Consider the following 25,697-nt stretch of genomic DNA (forward strand, 5'->3'; position numbering starts at 1 on the left):
ACTGGCCCCACACCTCTCATCCGCAGATCACTGTTGCAAAGGGGGACTAAAATTATTCTCCGTTTGCATGGAACATGAGAGGGAAGGGGAGGAGTGACATTTTCCCAGCATTGCATGAGACAGTGGGAGTGATTGTGAACAAAGCCCGGGGCTCTTGAAGCAGTAAAGCTGCGCTGCTTATACCAGCACTGGCCTGAAAGGCACAAAATAAAATTCAGAGCTTCCGTCTCCAATTCTTACTGCTGCAGTTGCAAGACCCTCCGTCACCTTTCTGTAGCTTTCAGACAGCACAGATTGACTGTGCTTTGCTATCTCCAGTGCAACACCACGACCAGCAGACGTAGTGGCAGAGCGGGGCCAGAGGTGCAAGCCACAGCATTGTGACCTTCTGAAAAATGTTGAAACTGGAACTCCACAGCTGGAATGTCGGTGGCTCCTTTTACCAAGTGATATTTATCCTGTTTGTTCTTTATTTTTCTCTACTTCAAAACAGTAAGCTCTTCAAACTCTTGGTTGTTCAGAGCCCATGTGTCCTGGGAAACTTACCTGTTTCTAAAAGGTAGCAATGCTGAGACAGCAGGGTTGAATTGAACACAAAGCAAGCATCCACACGTGCTTTTCTCTCTTTGATCACAAAGTGTTTCTTATTCTTGGAGAGCATGCATGAAGTGCTCGGAGAGGTATCAAACTGCCTGAAGCTGATCGCACCCCAAAATGCAGAGGCTGGGCTGGACACCTGCATCTCTGCCAGGATTCATCAGTGAGGGACAGGCTTTGCAGCAATATGCAGCTGAGCCCAACCATATTCCCAAGCAATGGATGAACCTGCTCTTGGATGAATGAGATCCTGTTGACTGAAGCTAGTTGTAGACAAGAAATAGAGATTACTGGAGAGAAGAGGGGAGGTATTAAAAGTCTTTGCCTGTTCACTGGACTGTGTACGCCATCAGCAGATGCAGGGTTCTCATATGTTTCTCACTGATTTGAGGACCAGTAAAACAGTGGAGGCTGAACTGACTCCCTGCCACTTCCAGGTATTTGGGAGATTTGCAACTCATCTGCTTTATTCTCATTTAGCTATGAGAATCTAGGAATTTTTGACTTGATGACTGCAATATACTATACCTCAAAAGGAAACATGAAGCTTGGAAAACTCCAGCTGGCTCTGAATGTGTGGCCATTTGCCCACTGGCCTGAGTGGTTCAACATGAACATGTCATATTGGTGTCTCTATTGCTGCTCTGGAGAGCCAAATACCAATTATTTGAATCCCTGAACTTCATCTTCAAAGCTGTCCAAGGCTGGACCCAAGGGATTTTCAGATTGTTTGATCTCTTCTTCTGTTGCCCATTGTCATCAGCGCCTGTACCAGTGTCGCTCCTCAGAAAGAGTGTGATGTCCCATAACCCTGCCAGCTGAGGGTGGCCATGTTCCACTGCCTTGGGCCCCATGTGGAGCCAGAATGGCCTTAACCTCCTCAAGGGACTGGCTTATAAAAGGGGTTCTTTCATGCTAAGAATCCTGACTTCAGTTCTGGTTCCTCATCTGGAGTCCCTTCTTGTTTTCTCCCCATCTACGGAGATGATTTCCCGTTTGGGCTGCCTTTTCTCTGTGTTTTCATGTTGTCATTCCCTTTCCTTTCTGCCTCTATTTTTGTTCACAGCAAAGTCTTCTCTTATTAGCGTGGGGTGTCAGTGCAAACTAGCATGACAAGGTCTTTTGAATTGTTCATGAAGCTTCATATTAATCCTGTCTAATACAAGCCCCTTTAGGGCTTCAGGACCTAGTGAAAGTGAGAGACATCAGGTAGTATCTATAAGAAAATTTGGTTTAAATCACAAGCTTTCTCAAAGGTACCAGCAGTACCTGCCCTTTTTTAAATGGGACAATGATGTAATGGGTAATGTCAGGCTTAGTATCTCATAGTTTTTCCCCATTTATCATTCCATGTCACCAACAGCTTGTCAGCTTTTCATTCCCCAACTCATATGTCTGCTGGCACTCCATAAATGTGCTCTCTTTCTTTAGCATAGTCAGCTTTATGCTCTGTTTCTTGCTACAGCTTTCTCACAATAAGGTGAGCACACAACTCTTGTTTAAGAGCACAGGAACAGCCAAAGGCCAACAGCCACTGCTAGAAGGGAATATGAGAAGTAGGATGTTTCCTTTTTCCTTTTTTTCTTTCTTTTCACCAGTTATTACTTCATGAGAAGACTTTCTCATGACAGTTCTGCTTAAGGAATCTTCTCAAACCTTTTGGGGAAATTCAGGTGAACTCAAATCAAGTGATTGCTCTTGTCCACATAACTGTTGGTTCATTCAAGGTGGATTTGTGAAGCACAGCTTCCCTCTACAGAAGCTTTTTGTACTTTTTGTACTCCCTGTTCTAGTCTTTATTGTCATTTCAGTGCAGTAGTCAGACTTTCTGGTCTGCAATTCCCTACCTCATTTCTATTGTCTGTTTGCCAACTTCTGTTTAAGTACCAGGTTACACACTGCACAGCTAGTTCAACACTCTTCTTTTAGTTCCATTACACCTCTTGGGTAAATACCATCTGATTCCACTGATTTGCTACTGTTTGATCCATGTTTTCCAAACCTTCTGTTGTCAGTTCTGTCCCATAACCTTTTCTGACACCCTCTTGGAAGGAAGGTGTTTTTCTTCAAATTGTAGTGCTCAGAACTGAATATGATCCATGAGCTGAGCCCTTGCTAGCACTGAGGAGAGCAGAAGTATTATCTGATGTCTTACAGATGGTATTTCTTGTTGTACATCCCATTATAACTGGCTTTTTCACAGCAGCCTGATACTGCTGCCTCATCTTTGGCACATAATCCAATATTTCTCCTCTACCTACCCTATCCTTTCTGCTGCCTACTCTTATCATTCTAAGACCTGTTTGGTAACTGGTTTGTGTCAAGCATGTTTAATGGTGTCAGAAAGCAGTGGATTAAGGAGTTTGAAGATGGATGGATGGCTTTTTGTTTCAAAGAATGGAAGCAGCAATGCTGTTGTGACCCCCAAGCAGCTGTATACCCACTCCAGACTCAAAGAAGATCCTGAAAGGATACAAGCGGGTTGCAGCATCTGTGATATTTTTGTTCTCTTAGCTGTTTTTTTCAAAAAGAGAGCCCATTTTCAGGTGGGATGCTTTCATGTGGGGTGTTCTCCCATTAAAGCTTGACCTGGGCCCTACAGTCCTTTGAGTGGAGTGCACTGATCTAGGAAAAGTGTTGCTGCCCTGGTGTAAGCGAGAGTGCGTGGGGCTCTGGGAGAAAGAAGCCAGAGTATGGTGGTGTCCCCTGAGGTCTGCCTGGTGGTAGCAGATACATTTATGTGGCTAGGGGGGAATGTCCAGGTTGGACAGGAGGGCAGCGAGGAGGATTTGCAGTTAGAGAAGGAACGAATCATTCATGCTCCAGCTGCCCAGATGGGCTGGGCATGTTGTTTGAATGGTGCCCTTGTGTGTAGGAGGACAGATGGCTGGCTTCTCCCCAGCTCCAGCTCACCGAGCTCTCCTGCTTGCCATCACAACCTTTAATTCTCTCTTCCATCACTCATGTGTGCCTGTGGCTTTACGAGGCCCAACAAGAAGGGGCTGCAATGACACAGAGGGGTCAAATGTGGCCCAGGCTTGGCGCAGGTGGACCGTGGCTGTCATGGGTGGATGTTCCCATGCTGAAGGCCCTGCTGAGTCTGGCTGTGCTTTGTTGAGCACCGAGGCTCCTGTGACTGATCTCTCCCATGCTAGAAATGAAGCTGTCTGACCAGGAGACCTAGGTGGACTGGAGAGATGTTGCAGGTGTGTACTGTGCTTTCTGCTGGGGGTCTTTTAAGCCTCCTTGCAGGGATCCCAGCAGGTAGCACAGCTCTGGCTGTAACCAAGTGCTTTGCAGCCTGGCTTTACAGAGTTTGGATGCCAAAAACCCCAGAACATCAGCCCTGATCAGAGGAGCAGTGCCCTGCTGTCCTTGGCCGGGCCTATCCGGTCGGGGCTCTTTGCAAGGCAAAAATGGGACATCCCTGGCAAGGTAAGCTAAATACACCAGGGATCAGAATCCTTCAATGGGAGTTAGGCGCCTCACTCTCTCGACGATGCCACCCTCCTTCTGATTTGGAGCGTTCCCAAACGGCTGTCAGTCAGCGTTGCTGGCCCTGTTCTCACTCACATACAGTATTATCTCTACCCGCTGCTGTAAATTGGCTCTGAGCAATCCTTGATCTGTCAGCATCGCCTACCCACTTTCAGATGTCACCAGCCCCCGCTGCTGCCCTGCTCAGTAACGTGTCTCTCTGAAATGTAATAATTCATTAAGTTGAATTTAACTTTTTTTTCCCTCCATCTCTGCCACTCCTTCCTCCTTCTAATGGACAAAAGCAATTAGACTCTATTAAGGACTGGTAATCTGGAAAGTGTCACCCTCAGAGACACTGCGGCAGCTGAATGGACCTTGTCGCTCAATGTGTTGAGCACCTGCTGCTTGGAAATTAGAGCTCCTTAAGCAAATGGCTGGGTAGTGGGAAATGTCCCTGCCTGTAATGTGCCCAGCTGCTTCTGACGGTTCCCTCAGTGGCAATGGGCTGGGCACTTTCCTAAGTTAACTGTGCACAGCAAACTTGGGGCTTCGTAAGGAGATCATCGAAAGAGATGCTCCCATTCCCTCCTAGAGAAAGGATGTTTTTAGGCTTAGCTGGTCCTTCTGGCTGTGTTTCGTTGTGGACGCATCATGACAGCTTCACTCACTGAGCAGCACCTGCAGTGAAAGGAGGCAAAGGCACCAGCCTCAGCATACCAGGAGCTACCGAGCGGTCTGCAAAGCAGGAGGGACGGGCGAGCAGGAGGCATGCGAGAGAGGCCATGCTCCCAGCTGGTGTAAATCAGTGTGGTTGTATTGGCTTCAGTGGAACCATGCTGACATGTCCCAGCTGAGGATCTGGCCTGTGAGGTGCCTCTCCTGAGCCGCAGAGGGCAACACTCAGGGAACTGTAATCGGAGGAGAGCAGTCTAGTCCCAGATGGCTTGTAGAGACCTGCCCACTGGGCTCTGCACCTGCCAGGTGAGTGGGTCCAAAACTCACAGCTTCCTTAGTGGGAAGGTTTCCAGGGACCCTCATTTGTGGAATATGAATGGTACAAATTTTCTGCTAAGAAACTTTCCGGCGTGAGGTTATGCCTGTGCAGGACCAACTTTCTAAGCGCAGGAGGTAATAGCTTTCACCAGCTGAGCAAAGCCAGGGGGAGAAAGGCAACTTACTCTGTCTGTAAATGGCATCTTGTCATTTCTTGATGCCCCAAATTTGCTAATGAACAAAGGCTGGTGAGGGGTTTGAGGGACGAAGGCACAGCTGCAGTTGTCCTGCCTTCTCTCTATGTAGTGCAAGGATATTTTTTTCACATAAGGTACCTAAAATGGGAAGTGTATTTGCCCATTGGTTACAGGGGGTTCTTTCTTCTTCCCTGTCACCTTGCTTTCCTTCTGCCCTTCTTTCTTCCATTTAGGTTGTTTTTCTCTTCCTTTCCTTTTGTTCTCTCCCCCTCCTCTACCCTAGGAAGAGAAAAAGTCTCATTTCAGTCTGAAATCCAGAGATGGAGGGGGAGAGTCATTTGATGCTTAATGCCAGAACGGCAGGAAACTTAACCTTCCTAGGGTGGAATTAAAAACGCTTGAATTGTCTGGGGATCTTAAACAAGAGGTGTAGGGAACATTTAGGGTTATTCACACAAACAGACACACACACGCGCGCAAACACACACGCACAAGCCCACACAGCATTAAGGGTGTAATAGCTCAGCTGGGGTAATGCACTTGAACTCTTTCTGCAGCAGACAGGCCAATTCTTTTGGTTGCTTTGAATATTTTGAGGATGGAGAATGCTGCTAGTCTCCAGGGAGGGAGACATTCGTCTTGTAAAAAGCGTGGTGCCATTTGTTCTTCATAATCACACTTCTTTCAGAGCATAATTAGAGTGCTGTGGGACCGGGAGGGGGCTCAGGCTATGAACTGAATTTCCCAGTGGTTTTTTTGCTCTGTGCAACTTGGGCTTTGGACGTGCTGGAAGTTTGTGACTGGAATGGAGGCCGGTCCCGCATGTGTGGGGAGCTCAGGGTGCTGAGCAGGGGGCAGGATGGGGCCTTCACCCATCCACTTCCGTCTCCACATGGACTGGAGCGTGGCTGTTGCTGCTGGGATCTCTAGGCTGTTGTGTTGGATGGGAAGCTGCAGCCAGCAAATTCCATCCAAATAATATATTTACAAGAAAGAAAGGATGTGCTGAGGGGATGTCTGGTGTGGGATGCCATCACTGTGCATGAATGTGTCTGCCAATAGAGGTTTAACGTGGGCTGAGACGTTCCAGGTACTCGGTGTGTGTGAATGCTGGATGTGGGACCTTCTAGACGCAGGTCCAAATGTGTTGTCTCATGTACAACACGCAGCATTGATGTGAAGACAGCGTGTGCGTGTGAGGTTGCCTACATTTTCACCCCTGTATTTCCTGCCAAATATTTCCATTTCTGTTTGTGTATGATGGCCTTTGCATAAATGCTTAGGGTTTTGTGTGTTTCTTGGATAGGGTGGGTGAAAATTTCTGCTGTCGGTGGAGTAGCCTGAACAGGCCTTCTGCGCATGGCCATGGATGTGTGCGTGTGAGAAAGCAGACCACGCTTGTCAGCAGGGTCTTGTATTTTAACTGAATGTGTGAATTTGTACGTAGTCTTAGCTGCATATTGGCATCTTTACGTGGCTTTGGCTGGGATATAGGTGAAATCTTACGTCATACGTACCTAGGAGTGTGTTTATGCTTGTGCCTAGGAGTGTGTGTCAGTACGGGGATGTTAGTACATCCATGCATCACGTGTGTGAGAGGCCGCGTGGATCTGCATATGCCGTGGATACAGCACTAGCACTGGCTGGTGTTACTCAGTGCTCAGCCTGTGCAGGCGCGTGACCTTGCTCTGGGTGACTGAACATTGCACCCACCAGGTTTGGGGGGGTTCCCATGGCAATAGTGCCAGCCCCAGTATTGGTGAAGAGCATTCCTGGTGCCAGCTTGGAGCTGCGTGGCCCATTGGGTGCTGGAGCAAAGTGGCTTTCACGGCAGGAGCACCTGGCTGCAGCCCTCCCTTTGCAGGGACTGGTGGCTCAGCTTGGGATGCAGCATGAACGTAGGATGGGAGTGAGGGCGGGTGAGAGAAGAGGGACCAGTTCCTGCCTGAATCATGCATTTGGGATTGGCAAACCACGTACCAGACCCATAGCCTGTCCCGCTACCTTGGAAGCACCTGAGCCGCAGCAAGTTCAATTGCTCTCGCCTCTCCATCTCCCAGGCTTTCAGCCCTCTCCTGGTGGGTCTCTGTCCAGCCAACCTGTAAGGGTGGACACTGGCTTAGGAGAGCTGAGCTGTGATCACCCTGACCCATGCTGGCTGGCTGCTTTTTCTGGCCATTCTTCCCAGGCTCCCTGTGTGTCAGTTATTCCTCTGCAGCAGTGTGCAAAATGTCAGGTTGCGTAAGGAGGTGTGTGGTGAGTAATAGGGGAAAATGCTGGAAGGTCTACATGTAAGTTGGTGGTGGGATCTCAGCTGGAAGCTGGGGTGGGACCGGTCATTGCTTCTTGACAGTAAGTGTGGGACACAGCGAGGTGCAAAGAAGGACAACAGGGATGTTTGAAGCTCCAGGAAAACCCTCCAAAGAGGGAGAAAGAAAGGAAGATTGCAAATCCGAGCCTAAAACTGTGCACCCTAGTGAATGACCTTGCAAAGTATCACTAAGAGTTTCCACTTCCCTGTCTTGCAACATGAGAAGAGAAGAAGGCCTGATGGACTGCAAAGACAGCAAACCACAACTGTACAATAATGCAACAACACACAGCTGTGAAACCCACGAGCTCATGGTGTGGCCAAGGCAGCCAGAAGTGAAAAGCTGTGTGACTGTTGCATGGCTATTAAACTTACTCTTGTAGGTTTAGTAGGGAGCAAGATTTTAGAAAGGGCACCAAGCCGCCAGGCACAGTGCCTTACTGGAGATCAGGAAGCTGTCCAGGGTAAATTCTGGGTTACCAGGCCATGACGGGGTTTTAAGCTAGGCAAACATTTGGTAGCCGTTGTCAGAGAAGCAAATGGACCGTGTGAGCCTTGGATGGGGGCATTGCCTTCGTTCTTCTCTATGCACCTTGTCCTTCCCTTTACAAGAAGGGCTTCATAGCACTTCTTCTCTCCCTCTGTGTTTGTTTTCTCTCTCTCTTGAGTGTAAATTCCTCCATTTGGGCACTGTCTCTTCTGATATGCTTGGGGCATCTTAGGTCTTGCTGTATGGAAAGGGCCCCAGGGAAGGGAAAAGAGAGGAGAGGAGAGCCTGGGGGCCAAGCCATGCTCCTCCTCATCTTGTGCTCCCCTCCGTTTGCTTCTGCCCCTTCTCCTTGGGCCTCTTGGAGCAAGCATGGCTCCAAGCAGGGCTGCAGAAGAAGAAATCCTGCCTTTGTGCCCCAAAGCAGTGGCACAGAGAAGTCAAGATGGCGCTGGAGTTGAGTGGGGTTGTGGGAACGTCCTCCTTGAACAGCAGCAGCAGCTTCTAGCCAGGGGCATGTTAGGCCAAATGGCAGAGCAGTGGTGTATTAGCTCACGTGCATCAGCATCTTTCCTCCCCTAAAGAAGCCTCTTTCTCCTTCCACCTCTTTTTGTTTCTCTGTTCATTCGTTCATTCATTCGTCTCATCCATCCATTCTCTAGCTGCGCTTTGTCTGGGGGTGGCCATTTGTCTCACCCGTCTTCCCTCCTCTGCTCTTGAGGCTTGCGTTCACCCTTGGTTACTGCCTCTTGCCCAGGGCTCCCGGCTGGCAGTGCCCATCGTCCTCCCACCCAGCGCACCGGGCCCCTGTGCACCCCTCCACTCGTCGGCTGCGCTCCCAAAATCCCCTCTCCGCCCTTTTCCAGGGAGTTCGCCAAAGAGCGAGAGAGAGTGGAGAATCGCCGAGCCTTCATGAAGCTGCGGCGCCAGCAGCAGATCGAGCGGGAGCTGAACGGCTATCGTGCCTGGATAGACAAAGCAGGTAAAGGCTGGCCGACTGCTGGCCGGGGCTGCTGCTGCCGGGTGCTGGAAAGGTGGCGGGGTCCAGAGCCCTGTCTGCCTCTGCCCTCGTATGGTGTCGGTGGTTTTCCAGTTAAATCTGTCCCTGTGGCGTTTTGGTGCCCAGCTCAGGGCTCCTGCCCTGACCCGGGAGAACATAGGTAGTGGTAGAGGTGCTTCTTGGCTTTCTGCTGACTTCTGGTGGGGCCAGCTCCACTTGCAAGTGCTGGCCTCCAACCTGTCATGAGCATGCAGCTTACCTCCTAGCTTCTTACTGAAAGAGCTACCCAAAGGGTTCTGCTAGGCTGTGGGGATCAGTTCAGTCAACCTGCTCTGGGAAGCAGGACTTACACTTCCATGTGAAATACAGACTTATAGCACTGTTAATCTGAAACAAGGCCTGAGCCATAGATCTCAGCTTTGGTCTTGGATTCAGATGTTTCTGCTGCTCAGGGCAGTTTGGATTTGAAGGTTTAGTTCAGGTTGATCCCTGCAGGGTGGGATAGTTTTGATAAGTCAGTGCATCCAAGATTGCCTTGCTTGTCCCAGCCAGACTTGCAGGCTGTTCCAAGTTCAGCACTTTTCTCTTTTCCAGAAAGCTGACAATTTGCAGGCTCCCATCTTACTTTCTTAAAATGAGTGTAGCACTATCTACATGCAGATCTGGATTGGCATGCATTAGTTAGATCCTTTTCCGCCTAGACTGGCTAGCCCGATGACCCAGCTTTTGTGGGATCTACAACAGACTCAGACAAATCTACCAGCTTTAGAAACTGTGAATCCATAATGAAAGTTAGTTTGCAAATGTGTGTGGAAAGGCTGTGTTTTTCTGAGGAGTTAGGACAGGGTGAGGAGCCCTTCAGAGACATTGGGGGGATATGTGAAGGGCTCTCCTCCAAAGGCATAACACAGAAACAGGCTTTCCTCTCTACTATATTCAAACTATTTGGTGAGGTTATAGTGGAGGAAGAAGGTTTGACTAGAATTAATTTTTTTTCCAATATAACATGCTGTAACTGACCCTTGACACCCCTGAGAATTTGATTTTGCACACTTTGCTAGTACTTGACAAGGGTCTGCAACCTACAGCGGCCACTTTTGGGCTGGGCAAAATGCTTAGGTACAAGGCAATAACGTTCGGTGGCACTTTAACGGCATCCCTCAACCGACTGTGTCTTGTCTCCTGATGCTGATGCTAAACTGTGTGTTTTGTGTAGAGGAAGTCATGCTGGCTGAAGAGAACAAAAACACTGGGACTTCAGCCTTAGAAGGTAAGATGAGAAATGCCCTGCCCAAGTATCTGCCTGTCCTTCCTTGTGCCTGCCTGCAGCCGGAGGTTGAAATCTCTAGAGGTCAGGAAGCAGCTATGATGTGAGGAAGAGAGGTCTAGGGATGGTCTCAGGATTCTTCCTGGCTAGGGGTTTGTGGCCTCAGAAAGGGCTGGGGGAAGTGGACTGAGAGCAGCCTAGTGGGACTGGGGATAGCACAAGTCCATGGAGAGCATGGAACCCAGGGGACATCTGGTCCTGCCCAAAGGACTAGCTGGGAAGCAGGTCATGGGTCTGTCCTGTTACCAGACCTGAGCTAGCCAAGTACTGACTTGCAGGTCCCAGTCTGATGAGCAGACTGCTGGCAGAGCTGGGCAACCACAGCTCCTATTTCCATTCCTCTTTCCTTTCCAGTGCTCAGGCGAGCAACCATCAAAAGGAACCGGACAGACGCCATGAATCGCGACTCCAGTGATGAGCACTGTGTTGACATTGCCTCTGTGGGTGAGCGGAGGCTGGCTCAGAGAAGACCTCTTCATCCAAACATGGGTCAGTGCAATTTGAAGCTTCCTTCCCCAAAGCCTCTGCTACACCAGCACACCATGTCAAGCTGAGAGGGCTGCACCCAGCATGTGGAGGTTGTCAGAGATCCTCTCTCTGCTAGTGTGGTAGCAAAGAGGGGCAAGCCATCCACTGTGCCTTGTGCCATTTAGGAACTGTCTGGTTAAGTCCTGTCCCATGAGAGCAGGGTCTGTGAGCCATCCACCCTCTCTCCTTGTCATGAGCACTTGACAAGTTCACTCACCTTGGCATCCCCCCTCTTTCCCCTCAGGTAACCCCTTGAGTCGCTCCAGCATGAAAGGTGCCAGATTTAGCGGTGCCTCTTATTTCCGACACAAAGAGCGACTCCTGCGCATCTCCGTCCGCCACATGGTGAAATCCCAGGTCTTCTACTGGATTGTCTTGAGCCTGGTGGCTCTCAACACTGCCTGTGTGGCCATCGTCCACCACAACCAGCCAGCCTGGCTCACCCACTTCCTCTGTGAGTCCCAGGTCTTTGTGTAGGTGTGTTAGAGCATTGCATGGGTGCAAAAGGGAAGGAAAAGAGTCTTGGGCCTGGGGCCAACCTTTTGTCTCCAGCAAGCTGTGTGACTGTGCAGCACCTCCAGCACCTGGAGGCTGCAGCATGCTCTTGGACTGGCTGGCTTCTTGCCCCAGGAGGCATGGGAATGAATCCCACCACAGCTGTGCTGGTATAAAGCTGGGGTGAGGATCAAGGGAATAACCTGAATTATGTTCACTGGTGATAACAGAAGGGCTGTGAACAGCCACCTGCTATTGCCCTTGGCCCCGTGGCTGCTGCTGAGTCTCTCAGCCCAGTGGGCAAGCATGGGGGAGTTTTATAGGCTCCGTGCCCTTCAGATCTGACATGTTCGTTGAAAAAAAGAGGAGCAGAGTGTGAGTCCCAGTTGGATTTATCCTAAAATTACAACAGTGATTATGGAAAGTTTGCTGAAGATCCATCTCTAAACACCCACAAACAATTGTGGGGGCCAAGCTGGAAAGGTGCAAGTTTGCAGTGGGGTTTGGGCAATGGTCATGGGAAAACCTCCTGGTTAAAATTTTGATGTAGTAGCAGCTGGTAGAGCATGACATGGAGATCCCCGAGGTTGATGCCAGTTACTGAAACGTTCCCCTAGCCCTCTGTGGGCCGAGGTACAAAGTTGGGTCTTGGAGGTGGTATATCTGTGTTCATTCTAGTGTGGTGCTAATTGCAGAGCCCCATGACAGTCACGTATAAGTCCTGAGCTGCTGCAGTAGGGACAATGCTGGCTTCTCAGCTGTGTTATTCTTACTTCACCTTGAGAATGTCCCCGTCAAGCACCAGGCCTGCCCAAATCTGCATTTGCATGCTCAGGCCTGCTGGGATCCCAGCATGACACTGTGGTATGGCAGCTGGTCATGGTGAGAAGCATCTTTTGGACAAGGTGAAAAGCCAGATCCTTGCCTACTAATGTTCATGAAATAGCTTGAGGAGCTCTTCACTGGCTCTTGGCTGTTTGGCTTAGTTATGCTGGCCAAATTCCAGCTGTGCAATGATTTACATCCAGGTTGCTAATATTCTCCTACAGTGTAGTGTGGTTAATGTCTTTGCTGATGCCCCAGCCACTATTGTATAGCATTGAACAGCTGCTCTGCTCCATGCCAGCCATCTCTGGTCTTCTCAGAACCCCCTGGGACACCAGTGCACCCACCCCGAAACATTAACTTGTGGGGTTGGTGCTCTGTCATTTGCAAATTAGCTCCTCACAGACAGGCTTCCTCCAGCTCATACCCTGGCCTGAGCAAACTGGGAGAAGCAGCCCGGTCCTTGACTTGTCTCACCTCTTGGTGTGCTATGTGGGCTACTGTTGGGTGCAAATGGGGCACTCAGTACAGCTCTGCGCCCCTGAGGATCATGCATCTGGGTTTTCTTTCTTTCAGACTATGCAGAGTTCCTGTTCCTTGGGCTCTTCCTCCTGGAGATGTCCTTAAAGATGTATGGGATGGGGCCGCGCCTTTACTTCCATTCTTCGTTCAACTGCTTTGACTGTGGGGTAAGCAGCCCCCAAAATGCTGCAGGCTAGGGGCATGTTTGACATGCTGCTGAGAGCATAAGGCACCAACGGGGAGAAGAGCTGCACAGCCCTCTTAGAGGTCAGGAGAGCCCTTTCTCCTGGGACAGCCTGCTCTTGCCGAGTTGAGACACCAGTTTTTGGGGCAGGGTGGCTGGTGCCTCATCCTCAGGCATAGGAAGCAGATTTCCTGTGACAGCCTGTCCCGAGCTCTCTGTGCTCTTCTTCAAAGTGCACGTGCTCTGTTTCTCATGGCTGTGTCTGCTTCTCAGGTCACAGTGGGAAGCATCTTCGAAGTGGTTTGGGCTATCTTCAGACCAGGGACTTCTTTTGGGATCAGTGTCCTACGAGCCCTCCGGCTCCTGAGAATATTTAAAATAACCAAGTATGTACCAAACATCTGTGCCTGTCACCTTCCTGCTTGGAGCTTGGCTTGTGGCCCAGATCTGATCCGTCCTGCTCTCATGGCAGCCTCACTGTTCGTGCTCCAGCAATGCCTCTGTTTTCCAGGTATTGGGCATCCCTGAGGAATTTGGTGGTCTCACTGATGAGCTCCATGAAATCTATTATCAGCCTGCTCTTCCTCCTCTTCCTCTTCATTGTAGTCTTTGCCCTGTTGGGAATGCAGCTGTTCGGAGGCAGGTATGTTGTTGCAGGTCTGGGGAAAAGGAACATCACTGGGTGTTTTCAAAGCCAAGTGATGATGCCTTCTTGAGTGCCTAGGAAGACTGCAGCCTGCACCTCAGCATGCTGCTAACAGCGGTACCTCTCCCATGTAAGAGACCCTGCTCAGTGCAGGGGGGTCCCTCTGGGCTGCATGGGCCCTTCTGTCCAGGATACATTTTGGGTTCTGTCACTAAATGCTCAGGAGACCTTCCTTAAAGTTGGGAAAAGTCATCCTAAGCACAAGAGAGCTGAGAGGATAGCAGTCTCTAGTTTGATGACTTCTTTGTTCCAGCTTACTTACCTCCTTTTGGTTCCACTTCCAGGTTTAATTTTATTGATGGGACACCTTCAGCCAACTTCGACACTTTCCCTGCAGCCATCATGACAGTGTTCCAGGTAGGACCTGGGTGGCACAGGAACAGCAAGCAAATAGGTTGGAACCATCTGCTTGTTCCCCCCAGATGTCATATCCTGACCCCCGTCTGAAAGGGGCTTTTTAATGTTCCCCCCAGATGTCATATCCTGACCCCCGTCTGAAAGGGGCTTTTTAATGTTCCCCCCAGATGTCATATCCTGACCCCTGTCTGGAAGGGGCTTTTTAAAGCAAGGGAGCTCCCCTCTGTCACAGTATAACTCACTTCCTCTGTCTCCTCCCATATAACAAAGGATACGGCGCTCTTCTCCGTTACGCGAGGTGGAAGAGTTTCAAAACACTTCTGATGAGACCTAAATCCTCACTGGAGAGTCTGATCTCCTCTCCCTCAAGTACTGTAGCCGCAGAGCTGGGTTATTCTCTGCGTGGGGTCTCTGCCCTGTGCACGAGTGGGATGGATCCAGTGGGCTGTCTAGGTCACAAGAAAGCACATGATGATAGAGCTGCTGTCTTGTTTCTGTGCAGATCCTGACGGGTGAGGACTGGAACGAGGTGATGTACAATGGCATCCGCTCCCAGGGAGGTGTTCGCTCAGGCATGTGGTCCTCCATCTATTTCATTGTCCTCACCTTGTTTGGAAACTGTATCCACCTGGCTGCTGTGCTTTTAGTGAGAGACAACTCCATCTCATCTCCCTCTCTGAGGGCATTCACCCTGCCCACCCACTCTTTACTTCTCCTCAGAGATGTAGCTCTCCCAGCCAAGGGAGTCCCATCACATGTGGGGCAGCCCCAGACCTTCCAGATGCACAGGAGGAGGCTGTCAGGAAATGCCTGTGCCCCCACACACTGAGGGCTATGTGTATGGCATGTGTGAGGAGTTTGTCCCTTCAGCCGCTCCTCACCGAGCTGGTCAGGAGCCTCCAGAGCCAGGGTTTGGGCTCCTTCTCCCTGGGCGTTCGTGGATGCTGTGCCCTTAGCACATGGCTTGTGCATCCTTAGCTGCTCACAGATACTCTGCTGAACGTTTTCTTGGCCATTGCCGTGGACAACCTGGCCAATGCTCAGGAGCTCACCAAGGTACGTCCTAGTTGCTCAGTTTTGTTCTCTTGCTGGTGTGAAGATTGCGAAGGATGGGGCGAGCAGGAAAGGCACCGAGAGCAGTGCTTGTGACCGTGGTCACTTCAGAGCCAAGGCCATTTTCTCCCTAAATTCAGACTGCCTTGAAAGGGGTCATGTCAAAATGGAAGTGGGGACTCTTCCTCCAGGAGGGTACACAGGGAGCTCTCCTGAAACACAAGCCCCTATTGCTGCGCAAAGTCAGTTAGACCTTGATTCAGGAAAGTACTTAAACCTGCTTGTCTCATGTCTCTCCAGGAACACCCACACTTCACGTCAAGTGTGGCTAAACTGTTTCTCCATTTAAACTTGCTGGCTTCATTTGCCTCGGGCCAGACTGAGATAACCCTCATCTATCTGATGGGGTCTGATGCAGGGATGACTTTTTGTCAAGAACTCTGGAGATGCAAAGTGTGAAGCGCTTTTCAGTGGTGTCAATATTTATTCCCCATCTGCCTGTGGGGCAGTGGATATGATTTAGGATGCAATTTAGGGTGGTGCTTGAAAAGGTTATTGGATTTGATTGCTTTTAAGGCCATGCTGGGAAATATTTGGGGAATGCTGAAATGTTGGGCCACCATTTGGATAATGGTGAGTAGGCGTAAGCTGCAAGCATCATCGCTGCTCTTTGAATAGGATCAGAGATCCCACGTTGCCCATTTTTTGCAAAGCCCATGCCTATTATGCATGTCCTCGGGGCTCCCCAAGAGGCCTCCATGCTGGTGTAAATCTGACCCATTAGCAGCAGAGGAAATGGAGTGAAAGAGTTTGTGGTGCTAATTTGTCTTTGGGGGTTGCATGGGGGGGAGCGCCTTGCCTCCTGCAGCTAGTGCAGGCATTGCATGCCTGTCCTTCATGTGCCATACCTCGCCTGGTGGCTCTGAAGCATCGATTAAGAGAACGCTGAGTTTTTGAAAAGACTGAATGAGCACTAATGGCTCCTAATGAAATTTTTTCACTCAGTGACACAACTGTGCTCATTAAAGTAATACGCTCTCTGTTGGGGTCATTCATGGAGCCCTTGCCTCCCACTCCATCAGGGTGATGCCTGTCTCGCCCCTGTGGCTATGAAGGAGAGAGCTGTGCTGATCTATACCATCTGGGGTTGTCTAGCTTGCACCCCCCAATTCTTGCCTGGAGTAGGCTGGGTTCACTTATTTAAGTAGTGTCGACGCCTTCAGAAGGATTTGTTGTAGTGAGGAAGTTGTGCTCCTGTAGCATGAGGAAAATAAAGGCTGTGTCTGGAAATACAGGTGGCTGCTCCCCACTTCTCCCCCGAGCCTAGCCTGGGGTCTTCTGGTGGTGTCAAAGGTAACCCCGCACCCCCCTCGCTACCTCTGATGGGTGCGTGTTTCCTTGAAATGCCAACGTCCCGCTAAGCGACTCCTCTGTTTTTTCCGTAGGATGAGCAGGAGGAAGAGGAGGCCTTTAACCAGAAGCACGCCCTTCAGAAAGCCAAAGAAGTCAGCCCAATGTCCGCCCCAAACATGCCTGCTATCGAGTGAGTGACCCTCCCCTGTCACTGCTACCCCAGTGCCCCCTGAGCCCAGCGTGGGCACGTTGAGTTTTGCTGCCCTAAGGACGGAGATGCAATCTGAGCCCCTAGATCTGGGCCAGCCTCAGTGGGCTGCCGGGCTGCCTGCTCCCCTGGGCGAGAAAAGAGTCCCTGCAAGGGCCGACTCCCTCTCAGGGTGTTTTTCTAAGGATGGATGGGTAGCTATATGAGTGGGCTCCCCCCAGACAGCAGTGCCTTTCGGAGAGATGTTGGAGCAGTGAGCGAGACCAGGCCGCCAGGAGGGTCCTGGGGCTGCCAAATTGCTGCCTCAAGCAGCAGCCTCAGTGCTGGTGTATGGAAGAAGTCTGCTGAAAGAGCCCTTCTGCTCCAAATACAAAGCTCAGATAGTCAGGGCTGCTGCTAGGGATAGGGAAGGAGGCCAGAGAAGGGAAGATCAGTCATTTCTTGCGGATAAAGAAGAAACACTGGTGACATTTGCTCCCATCTAGCATTTTTTTGTGGCAGAGGTGCAGGAGACCAGCCAGGGATGTGGGGGAAAGAAAGGAGTCTTGGGAGTAGCAGTGTCAGAAATCTCCCCCAGGCTCCTTCCCTGATAGCAAATGCAGTTATGAGAGATGGAGCAGGCTTGCAAAACCACATTTGATTTTACAGAAATTTGATTTGGGGAAGAAAAAACCAAAACCACTTAAAATCCCCGACACAGTGTTAAAAAGCCCTGTCTGTGCATTTCAGCAGAAGAAAGTTTTGTTTTTTCCTTTCTAGATGCTTTTTTTTCCTTTATTTTGCACTGTCATATGGTCTAAATCACATAAAACTTTCAAAGTCAACATTGGAACGAGGCGTTTTGATTTGTTTTCCAAAACAGTACATTTCAGTACAGCTGAAAGGACTTTTTTTTTTTTATATAGAATCCCTTCCCAGGGAATTTTGGGTTTCATTATGCTTTGAAACCAAGCCAAGTTTTTACACTGCAGAATCTCTTGCAAATTTGCCAAGAGAAACTGGTGTCTTCAGATGAGCTCTGATCAGCGGGGTCAGAGAAATCGTCGAAGTTCATCTCATTTGCTAGGAACTGCCCAAACTCCTTGGCTCTGCAGCAGTGGGCTGCGATGGTCCAAGGCCAGGAGCTTGTGGGCATGCCTGGCATTTTGAATGGCAGCATGGGCCAGAGATATCTCTAAGACCTGCCTAGTCTCCAAGCAGCTGCAGACGCAGCCCTGGCTTGTGGGGGGTGAAGTGATTTTTGTAACAACACGTAAATCTGTGCCTGGCCACTGGCTCTTCCTCACAGGCTGATGGGAAGATACTGGGGGGAGGTTTGAAATCTTAGAATCTGTGTGTTGTGGCTGGCTCCAGCTGCCAATGTGGACGTGTTGGATAAAGGGAGGGAATAAAAGGATTTAAGTTGCAGTAAAGGCTTGCGAATAGACGCATATGAGAGAAGAGGGGGAAGATGGAATATATTCGGGCACATAAAGGATTTTTCTGTGCTGCACATCCTTGCTAGAGTTTTATAGCCATTGTCAAACACAGCTAGTTAAGAAAATGGATTTTTTAACCTTAATTTTTTTTGTTCTAGTGGCATTGAAATGGGAGGTATTGATATTTGCAGATCTTTTTCCAGTTCCTCCCCCTCGTCAAGCTCAGTAATTTCCAGGGCAGAGAAGGGTGTGCAAAGGTGCAAGGGTGACATTTTTCACCTCCAGTTCTGATGTCCCTTCGGTGCTACCACCGCTCGTTAGCAGCCAGGGCAGGGATGGTGGGCAATCGCAGCAAGGGGCAAGCAAGAGCAGAGCAGGTACGGAAGGGCTGTTGGAAACTCCAGTCAGAAAGCAGATTTGGTCTCTGCGGCTGGGTGTGTGCAGACACAGATGGTTTCGTTTGTATGTGGGTACCCATGGCAGGCAGGCTTGATGCATGGGTTTCTGTGTGCGGAGAGGTCCGGTTGCGTTCAGTGCGAGTGCTCCCACATGGCCAGGTTGGCGTGGGTGGCTGTGGTGCAGATTGGAGTATTGTATTTGTACATGGGCACCGTTGGTGCAGATGGCTTGGGCTGTTTGATGAGTGGGTGTCCAGATGGACGCATGTGGACGCAGTAATGTGTTGACGCGTATTGTGGCGCGTTGACGCCGTTGAAGGCTTGGCCACTTGCTGTAGGAATGGTGGTGTGCGCCAGGCGGAGGGTACCTGCATGTGAATCGTGTCTGCACAGAGAAGGGCGTGCAGGTGCACTCTCGGTCGCTAATGCCATGCCTCGAGCGTGGTGCTGGGCTATTCCTGTGCGCGTAGCTGTAACGTGGCCCTATGGAGGCAATAGCCAGCATGACTGACCCGGCTGCTGAAGGTGGCATTGCAGTTGCACGAAAGCAGCTAGGTATGCCCTGTCCTGCAGGCACAAGCTCTGACACACACGCTGTTGTTCACGTGTGTGGAGCGTATTTGCTTGCATGTCTTGCACACACATATGCCATTTACATATGGATCAGCAAAAGATGTAAATCCCTGTGTGTGCATGTGCATATACTTTGTGGCTGTTTACTTGGAGCTGCGCATATCTGAATCTTCTGTGTGCTGAGACTGAGGATAAAGTCTTGAATCTTGTGAGCTGCCTGAAGGCTGGGGGTAAATGACACTGACAGCCATGTTAGGCATCTCTCCGTGTCAGGGCTACTTGGATGAAAGAGGCTCTGCCGGGATCTTAGCCCTGCTTGTACCTCGCTTTCTTGGGGAGATTTGTGTTCCTCTCCATTCTCTGCTGTCTCGGGGGAACAGACACTGCTGCATCACCCTGTGGTGATGGCTCTGAGCAGCTCTTGGCTGGCCTGACACAGGGCTTCCTCTGTAAAGTCAGCATGTGTGGCTCACTAAAAGTGAATCGAGTAGCTCCTCTTTCTGCCATCGGAGCAGTTTAGAAGAGCTGTTAAATACCCAGCGAGGTAGCCTGGGCTTGTGTGTGGCTGAAGCCTGCGCCGCTGTCTCTGCCCTGTGGTTGCTCACCTGGCAAGCCCAAGTAAAGCTAGCGGGGCAGCTTCCGTTGCCGCATCTCCCTTGCATGGCAGCGACGATCAGCAAGAAGGAGCCACAGCCCTGGTGCAAGCATCGGTGTGTGTGTGTCCCCGGGTGGGAGCCGCGGGGTGTGCAAATGCAGCAAGGGGTGCAGGGTGTGTGTGAGCAGGTGCAGGCAGCCCTGCGCGGATCGGCTCGGCAGTGTGCGTGTGCGGGCGTGCGTGCGGGCGTGCAGGGGGCTTGCTGCCGGCTTGCGTGCTCTGGCATCCCAACAGCCAGCGGCTGATACGCCAAGAGCCCCGGGCTGCCCATGGGCAGGCGCTGCCGCCCTGGGGTGCGGGTGCGACGGGAGGGCGGCCGTGCTGCTGAGCCACGTCTGGCCATCCAGGGATGGGGCGAGGGGGATTGAACCGGTCTGTTTTTCCTCCCCAGAAGAGACAGGCGAAGGAGACACCACATGTCGATGTGGGAGCCACGCAGCAGCCACCTGTATGTGGGCCACGGGGTTGCGTGTTGTGTGTGGCTCGTGTGCTTCTCGTGCGCGCGTCTGTGTGGAGCAGGGGCCGGCGCGCGCAGCGCTCCGGTCCGTGTGTGTCTGCCCCCACGCTCCTCGGCGTGGGTGTTTTGGCACGTGTGCTCGTGTTCAGTGCGCTCTCTGTACCCGTTTGTGTGCGTGTGTGCGTTTGTGAATCTGTGTGTGCCCAGCCTCTCTGCACTTGTGTGTGTGTTTGTACAGCCAGCGCGCGCAGCTGCGTAGAGCCGCCTGCGAGCGCGTGTGCGCGGAGGGCGAGCAGGGTGTGCGGATGCACACGCGTGTGCTCCTCTGTGCGTGTCTCTGTGTGCCTAGCTCTGTTGGGAAGGATATGTCTGTCTTCTCCCGGGCGCTTGTGTTTGTGACACTTAAAGGTTTCATTTAACATCTTAAAATGCCCAACGCGGCCCTCCCTGTGAGCACGGGAGCAGAGAGGAGCCCAGTGCAGCTTCCCGGGGAGGCAGCCCAGCGCCGCCCCGTGCTGCCCCCCTGCCCCCCAGGAAGCCCGTGCCAGGGCCGTGGGGCAGGTGGACGTGGGTGCGCGAGCGAGGGATGATGAAGGCAATCTCCACTCGCCTAAGATGGGGCAGGCCAGGACCCCGTCCTGCTCCTCGTGAGCTGGAGGCACTGCCGTAGATCTTCAGAAAGGGCGTCCTCCTTCACCTTGAAATCTTTTGAAGGGGTGGAAGTACAATTCCCACCTAATTTCCAGCACAAAAGGCATGCCCGAGGGCTGGCAACCGAGCAGAAGCCAAGCCCATAGACCTGGTGACTGCATTTCATTCCACCTGTACAATAAATCTATTTTGGCCCTGCACCCTTCTCTGGATTTGGGGCCAGATGCCTCAGCACCATCCTCACCCTGGTCTTCTCTCCACACCCTGAGCTGGAGGGGAAGCTGGGCCTTGGTGCAGCGAGTGCAGCCCAGCCTCAGCGCGGCCAGGGTGGGGACGGAGCTGGCGCTGGCGGCCATCCCCTCTGTAGCTGAGCTGCTGCACGTCCGTGGGGTGGGCACGTGTCCCTTCTGTGTGTCCGGGGGCTCGAGCACATCCCTGATGTCCTCAGCCTGTGGGTCTGTCTCGTCGCTGGGGCGCAGGGGAGCAAAAGGCTGGCGGCGGGGGGTGGCTGGGCCGGGCGGGCGCGTGCTGGTGGCCGGGACGCCAACCCCCTTGCCGTCGCCGTTGCAGACGGGAGCGGCGCCGGCGGCACCACATGTCGGTGTGGGAGCAGCGCACCAGCCAGCTCCGGCGGCACATGCAGATGTCCAGCCAGGAGGGCATCAACAAGGACGAGCCGCCGCTCATCAACCCGCACGCCAGCATCTTCCGCAGGAAGAAGCCCGGGGAAGGCGCCGGGCTGGAGAAGTGCGAGGCGGAGCAGGGTGGCAAGGGCGAGCGGCCGCCAGCCGAAGGCCCCGAGCAGCCGGCCCCGGGGGCCAACCCTGGTGAGGACAGGAGGAGCCCATCGCCCCGGGCCAAGCGGGACAAGGAGCCGTGGCACCAGAAGTCGTGCCACGGGAACTGTGAGCCAGGCGAGCAGGATGGGAGCGGAGGAGGGATCGAGGACAGAGCCCGGCTGAGACAGAGCCAGCGGCGTAGCCGGCACCGGAAAGTGAGGACCGATGGGAAGGAGCCTGCCGGGGCCCTGGAGAGCCGCTCAGCCAGCCAGGAAACGGGCCTGGAGGAGGCCGGGCCCGCGGAGGGGGTGCAGGATGGAGACCGGCACGGGGCTGCCATTGCAACGGAGGACCTGATTCAGGGGGAGCCGGAGGCGAGCCAGGAGACTGCAAGGTACCGGCTGCCACCCCGGTTGCTTCCTGCAGACACCCTGTCCCCAGGGTGGCAGAGCAGGAGGTGGAGGGGTTATGTGGGAATCGGTCTTGGGGGAGAGATCTGCCTCTCAGCACTTCCTCTTTCTCCTTTGTTCTTTCTCTCTTCCTTCTACATCTATTTTTTGTGGAGCCATTTTTCCTTTTTGGCACGTTCCCGGCCCTGCCCCCAGCCTGTCCCAGGGTCCCTTCAGCCCGTGTCCCCATCTCTGCTGGTCTGCATCATGCAATGAGAACCAGGGTCGAAGCCATTTCTTTGAATTTCCCCATTTCCCAAGTTGGGGCCTTAGTGACTCCCTCCTCCCCGCAGGGTGTCCAGCGTGTATCCCCATTTGACCCCACGTGAGTGAAACAGGCATGATTTCTCCCTCTTTGTGCTCTGGAGGTTACTGCTTTTGGGGCTTCTGCAGCCTGGGAGCACGTTGCATGTCCTTGGCCACTGGAGAGCATCAAAGCAGGAGGGAGCTCCCTTGACCTTTCCTCCTGGATTGCAACCATCTCCTCCAAGCCTCTCAGCTGGGAGCGGGTTTTGAGGGACACACATGCATTGTGTTTTGGAGGAGCTGAGAGGCCTCAGGGAGGTGATGAGCTCTGTAAAATGCTGTTATTTCTGCCCTCAGTGTTTGCAGTCAGAGGAAGGGATCTTGTATTCTTGTGGCTACTTGTAGGTGAGCTTATCCCAATCTGCCACGTGAAGGACTGGAGAAAGACTGACTGAGGCAGAAAGAAAAGCACAGGAAACCTTAGAGAGGGACTCTCCATGCTTCTCAGAGTGGGAGCTGGTTTTTGGGCAGTGACTTGGTGTTTCTGGCTGATGCAATGCAAGAACAAGTCCAAAGGAGTTGATTGCTCCCTGTGCTTTTTATCTTTCTTCTCCTGACTTCATCTCTTCTCTTACCCCATTTTCTCCCACTGCTGTTGCTGTCCCCTTATATTCTACCCTCTCTTTTTTTCCCTCCATTTCCTCGCCTCTCTTCTGCAGGACAAACGGGGTCCCTGCTGCCGAGCTGGTTGGGACCACCGAAGAGGGAAGCCCCCGGCAAGCTGTGCCCGAGCTGGGCCAGGGGAAGAATGGCAGCCTCACTGAGCAGGACTGCAGCAGCCTGGACACCAGCGAGCAAGCCCTGCTGGGCAGCCTGCAGCTGGAGGCAAGTCGTGCCGTGAGCAGGAGCGAGCCTGACCTCTCCTCCATCACCGCCAACACTGAGAAGGCCACGGAGAGCACCACCATCATGATCGATGTCCAAGACTCCACTGTGGTGCAGAGTGAGGACCCATCTCTCTTTCCTGAGCCCATGCGTCTCAGCTCCTCTTCTGGCCCATGGGGACTGGGGTGCCCTAATCGTTCCCTGGAGGGGTTGGAAAGTCATTCACGTGGCTCATTTCCCATCCGTATCCATAGCCTGACGTGGGACAGCCTTCTTCGTGCTGCTCCTTGCTCCCTGCCGAGGCAAGCGGTGCCCTTAGCCTCCCAGCTGAGCCTGAATGCCATGCTAACGCGCTGTGAGCATGGCTGGGCTAATGCAAGGGGGGACGGCTTGCAGCCACCCAGAGCTGAGGCACCAACGTGAAGCCGCAGGGCAAAGGCTAGTGTAGCTCCACTCGGGTCTTCTGGCTCTGATCCTCCCTTCCTCACATGTCTGAGCCGGCCCTTGTAGGCCCAGGGCATTGCTAGCTTGTTTCCAGTACATCAGTGCTGGCATTGGTGGAGACAGTGACCTCCAGTTTGATTCGGCTCACTTGGGCTTGGAGTAAGCTGAGGTGCACAGTCTGAGCCAGAGGTGGTCGTGGCTTTGCTTTGAGCCTGCAGCCCTCCCCGGGAAGCCTGTCCGAGGAGATGCTGTGCTGGAAAGCCAGGCCTGGCTGTTGCAGCAGAGCACGGCAACCTGCTGCATCCACCATCTCTCACCCTCATGCTGGGCCTCGTATCCCTGTCTTTTTGTTTCTTCCTCCTACTGTCTCTGCTGTTTTCTCACCTCCTCTCCCCTTCCTCTAGAGTACTTCTTCCTTCTCCCTTTCTCACCTCCTTCCTGTCTCCTTCTTCATTTAATGCATCCCTCCACCTTCCTTCCTTCCCTGCCCCCCGCTTCCCCTTGCCAATGCTTGGGCAAAACATTTGAATCCCCTGTTTTTCCTAACACATCAGCAGCCTCCACCCAGCTTGCTGCCACTCAAACCCTCTAAATGCATACTTGCTGTCAAGGTGAGCTGCCTTAAACTGTTATTAATTAAACAGCACTGCAAAAGCTGGCCTTGTTAAAACCCCTTCAGTCTGTCTCATCCTAGCAGCCAGTGTCTTTTCTTCCCTTCTGATCTTTCTCTCTGTAACAGCACAACTTAGACGTGGGGATGTAAAGCACAGAGCTCACGGATTGCATGTGCGCACCCTCCCCCTGCGTGGAAGTGACATTCTCAGGCTGCTTGGGAGGTGCATAATTCATTTTTGTTGCATTCGCATTGCAGCAACCATAGCGATGCTGAGAAGCCCGGAGCTGTTGTAGCTGCAAGACTTTCTTTCGGGGGCCCTGGGGGGAGCACGGCGGGGCATGGTTGGAGGCAGGGCAGGCTGCCGTCTGTGCCTGCGGCAGAGCAGCTGTTGATGGTGCTTGGCACCACGTTCCCATTGCCTGTGCGCATGGCCTGTGCTGCTTTCTGCATGCAAGGCCAGGCAAAGGCTCTTGGTTTTTTTTGCAGTTAGCAACAAGACAGACGGAGAAGCCAGCCCCTTAAAGGAGGCAGAGACCAAAGAAGATGAGGAGGAGATGGAGAAGAAGAAACGGAAGAAAGAGAAAAGTGAGACGGGCAAAGCAATGGTGCCTCACAGTTCCATGTTCATCTTCAGCACGACAAATCCGTGAGACATTTTTTGTCCTTGTACCATAGGAGCCCAGCCCTGGGGCTGGGGAGGGCTGGATGGGGCAAAGCCTCTACACATCACCTTTGGAAAAAGGAGATCCTCCTGGGAAGGGAGATAAAACTCTCCCAGACAACCTGATTAACACCAGTGTCCTTCCCCAAACCCCAGGAGAGCTCTCCTGCTGTTCCACCCAGGCTTCTTGTTCTCTCTCTGTTGTTAATTGCAAGCTGTGATTTTTTCTTCAATGCTTGTTGCACATATCTGCATTTTTTGAGCTTTACTCTGCTCTGCTCTTAGCACTTGCCCAGCTCTGGGAGGCTGGAAGGATAGGTGCACTGACTGATCACCACCTCACTCTGGCTGGGTGCACGGTGTCTGGGGGTAGGATAGCAAAGCAAAGGGATGGGCAAGCCTGAGCCAGCCTCGGGCTTCCTCTCTTTGCTCCTCGATCATTGCTGCCCATCTTTCTGCCCTGGCAGCTGGCCACATGGGGTGGGTTTTGCATGCGGGCTGTGACACGGGCTGCTGGCTGATGGGCCGGGTGTGCTCTGTCTCCTGGCAGGGTGCGGAGGGCCTGCCACTACATCGTGAACCTGCGCTACTTCGAGATGTGCATCCTCCTGGTGATTGCGGCCAGCAGCATCGCCCTGGCAGCAGAGGATCCCGTACTGACCAACTCCGATCGCAACAAAGTGATTGCAAATCTCCCTTGCTTCCCCCACCCCACCCAGCACTCAGACCACCCCAGCCGAGAGGGACCCCCACGCAGGGACTGCCTCCAAAATCGGATTCTTCTCATAGTGCTGTCGTTTAGAGATGAGATAACATGTGCTCTTAGGGCTGCATGGGGCCTC

General features: G+C 52.4%; 1 protein-coding gene across 1 annotated transcript in view; it reads left to right on the plus strand.

The window, feature by feature from the left end:
* The window catches only part of CACNA1E (calcium voltage-gated channel subunit alpha1 E), a 174,825-nt gene that overhangs the window by 107,307 nt on the left and 41,821 nt on the right, over positions 1 to 25,697 (plus strand). The window contains exons 10-25 of the mRNA XM_064515647.1: positions 8,932 to 9,047; positions 10,282 to 10,335; positions 10,747 to 10,881; positions 11,165 to 11,374; positions 12,817 to 12,929; positions 13,220 to 13,332; positions 13,458 to 13,589; positions 13,937 to 14,009; positions 14,512 to 14,629; positions 14,998 to 15,065; positions 16,508 to 16,605; positions 20,059 to 20,115; positions 21,346 to 21,948; positions 22,969 to 23,252; positions 24,681 to 24,840; positions 25,406 to 25,535. Of these exons, the coding sequence (XP_064371717.1) occupies positions 8,932 to 9,047; positions 10,282 to 10,335; positions 10,747 to 10,881; positions 11,165 to 11,374; positions 12,817 to 12,929; positions 13,220 to 13,332; positions 13,458 to 13,589; positions 13,937 to 14,009; positions 14,512 to 14,629; positions 14,998 to 15,065; positions 16,508 to 16,605; positions 20,059 to 20,115; positions 21,346 to 21,948; positions 22,969 to 23,252; positions 24,681 to 24,840; positions 25,406 to 25,535 (2,464 nt within the window). The remainder of the gene's footprint in view (positions 1 to 8,931; positions 9,048 to 10,281; positions 10,336 to 10,746; positions 10,882 to 11,164; positions 11,375 to 12,816; positions 12,930 to 13,219; positions 13,333 to 13,457; positions 13,590 to 13,936; positions 14,010 to 14,511; positions 14,630 to 14,997; positions 15,066 to 16,507; positions 16,606 to 20,058; positions 20,116 to 21,345; positions 21,949 to 22,968; positions 23,253 to 24,680; positions 24,841 to 25,405; positions 25,536 to 25,697) is intronic.

Source organism: Dromaius novaehollandiae, chromosome 8 (assembly GCF_036370855.1).
Source record: "Dromaius novaehollandiae isolate bDroNov1 chromosome 8, bDroNov1.hap1, whole genome shotgun sequence".
NCBI lineage: Eukaryota > Metazoa > Chordata > Aves > Casuariiformes > Dromaiidae > Dromaius > Dromaius novaehollandiae.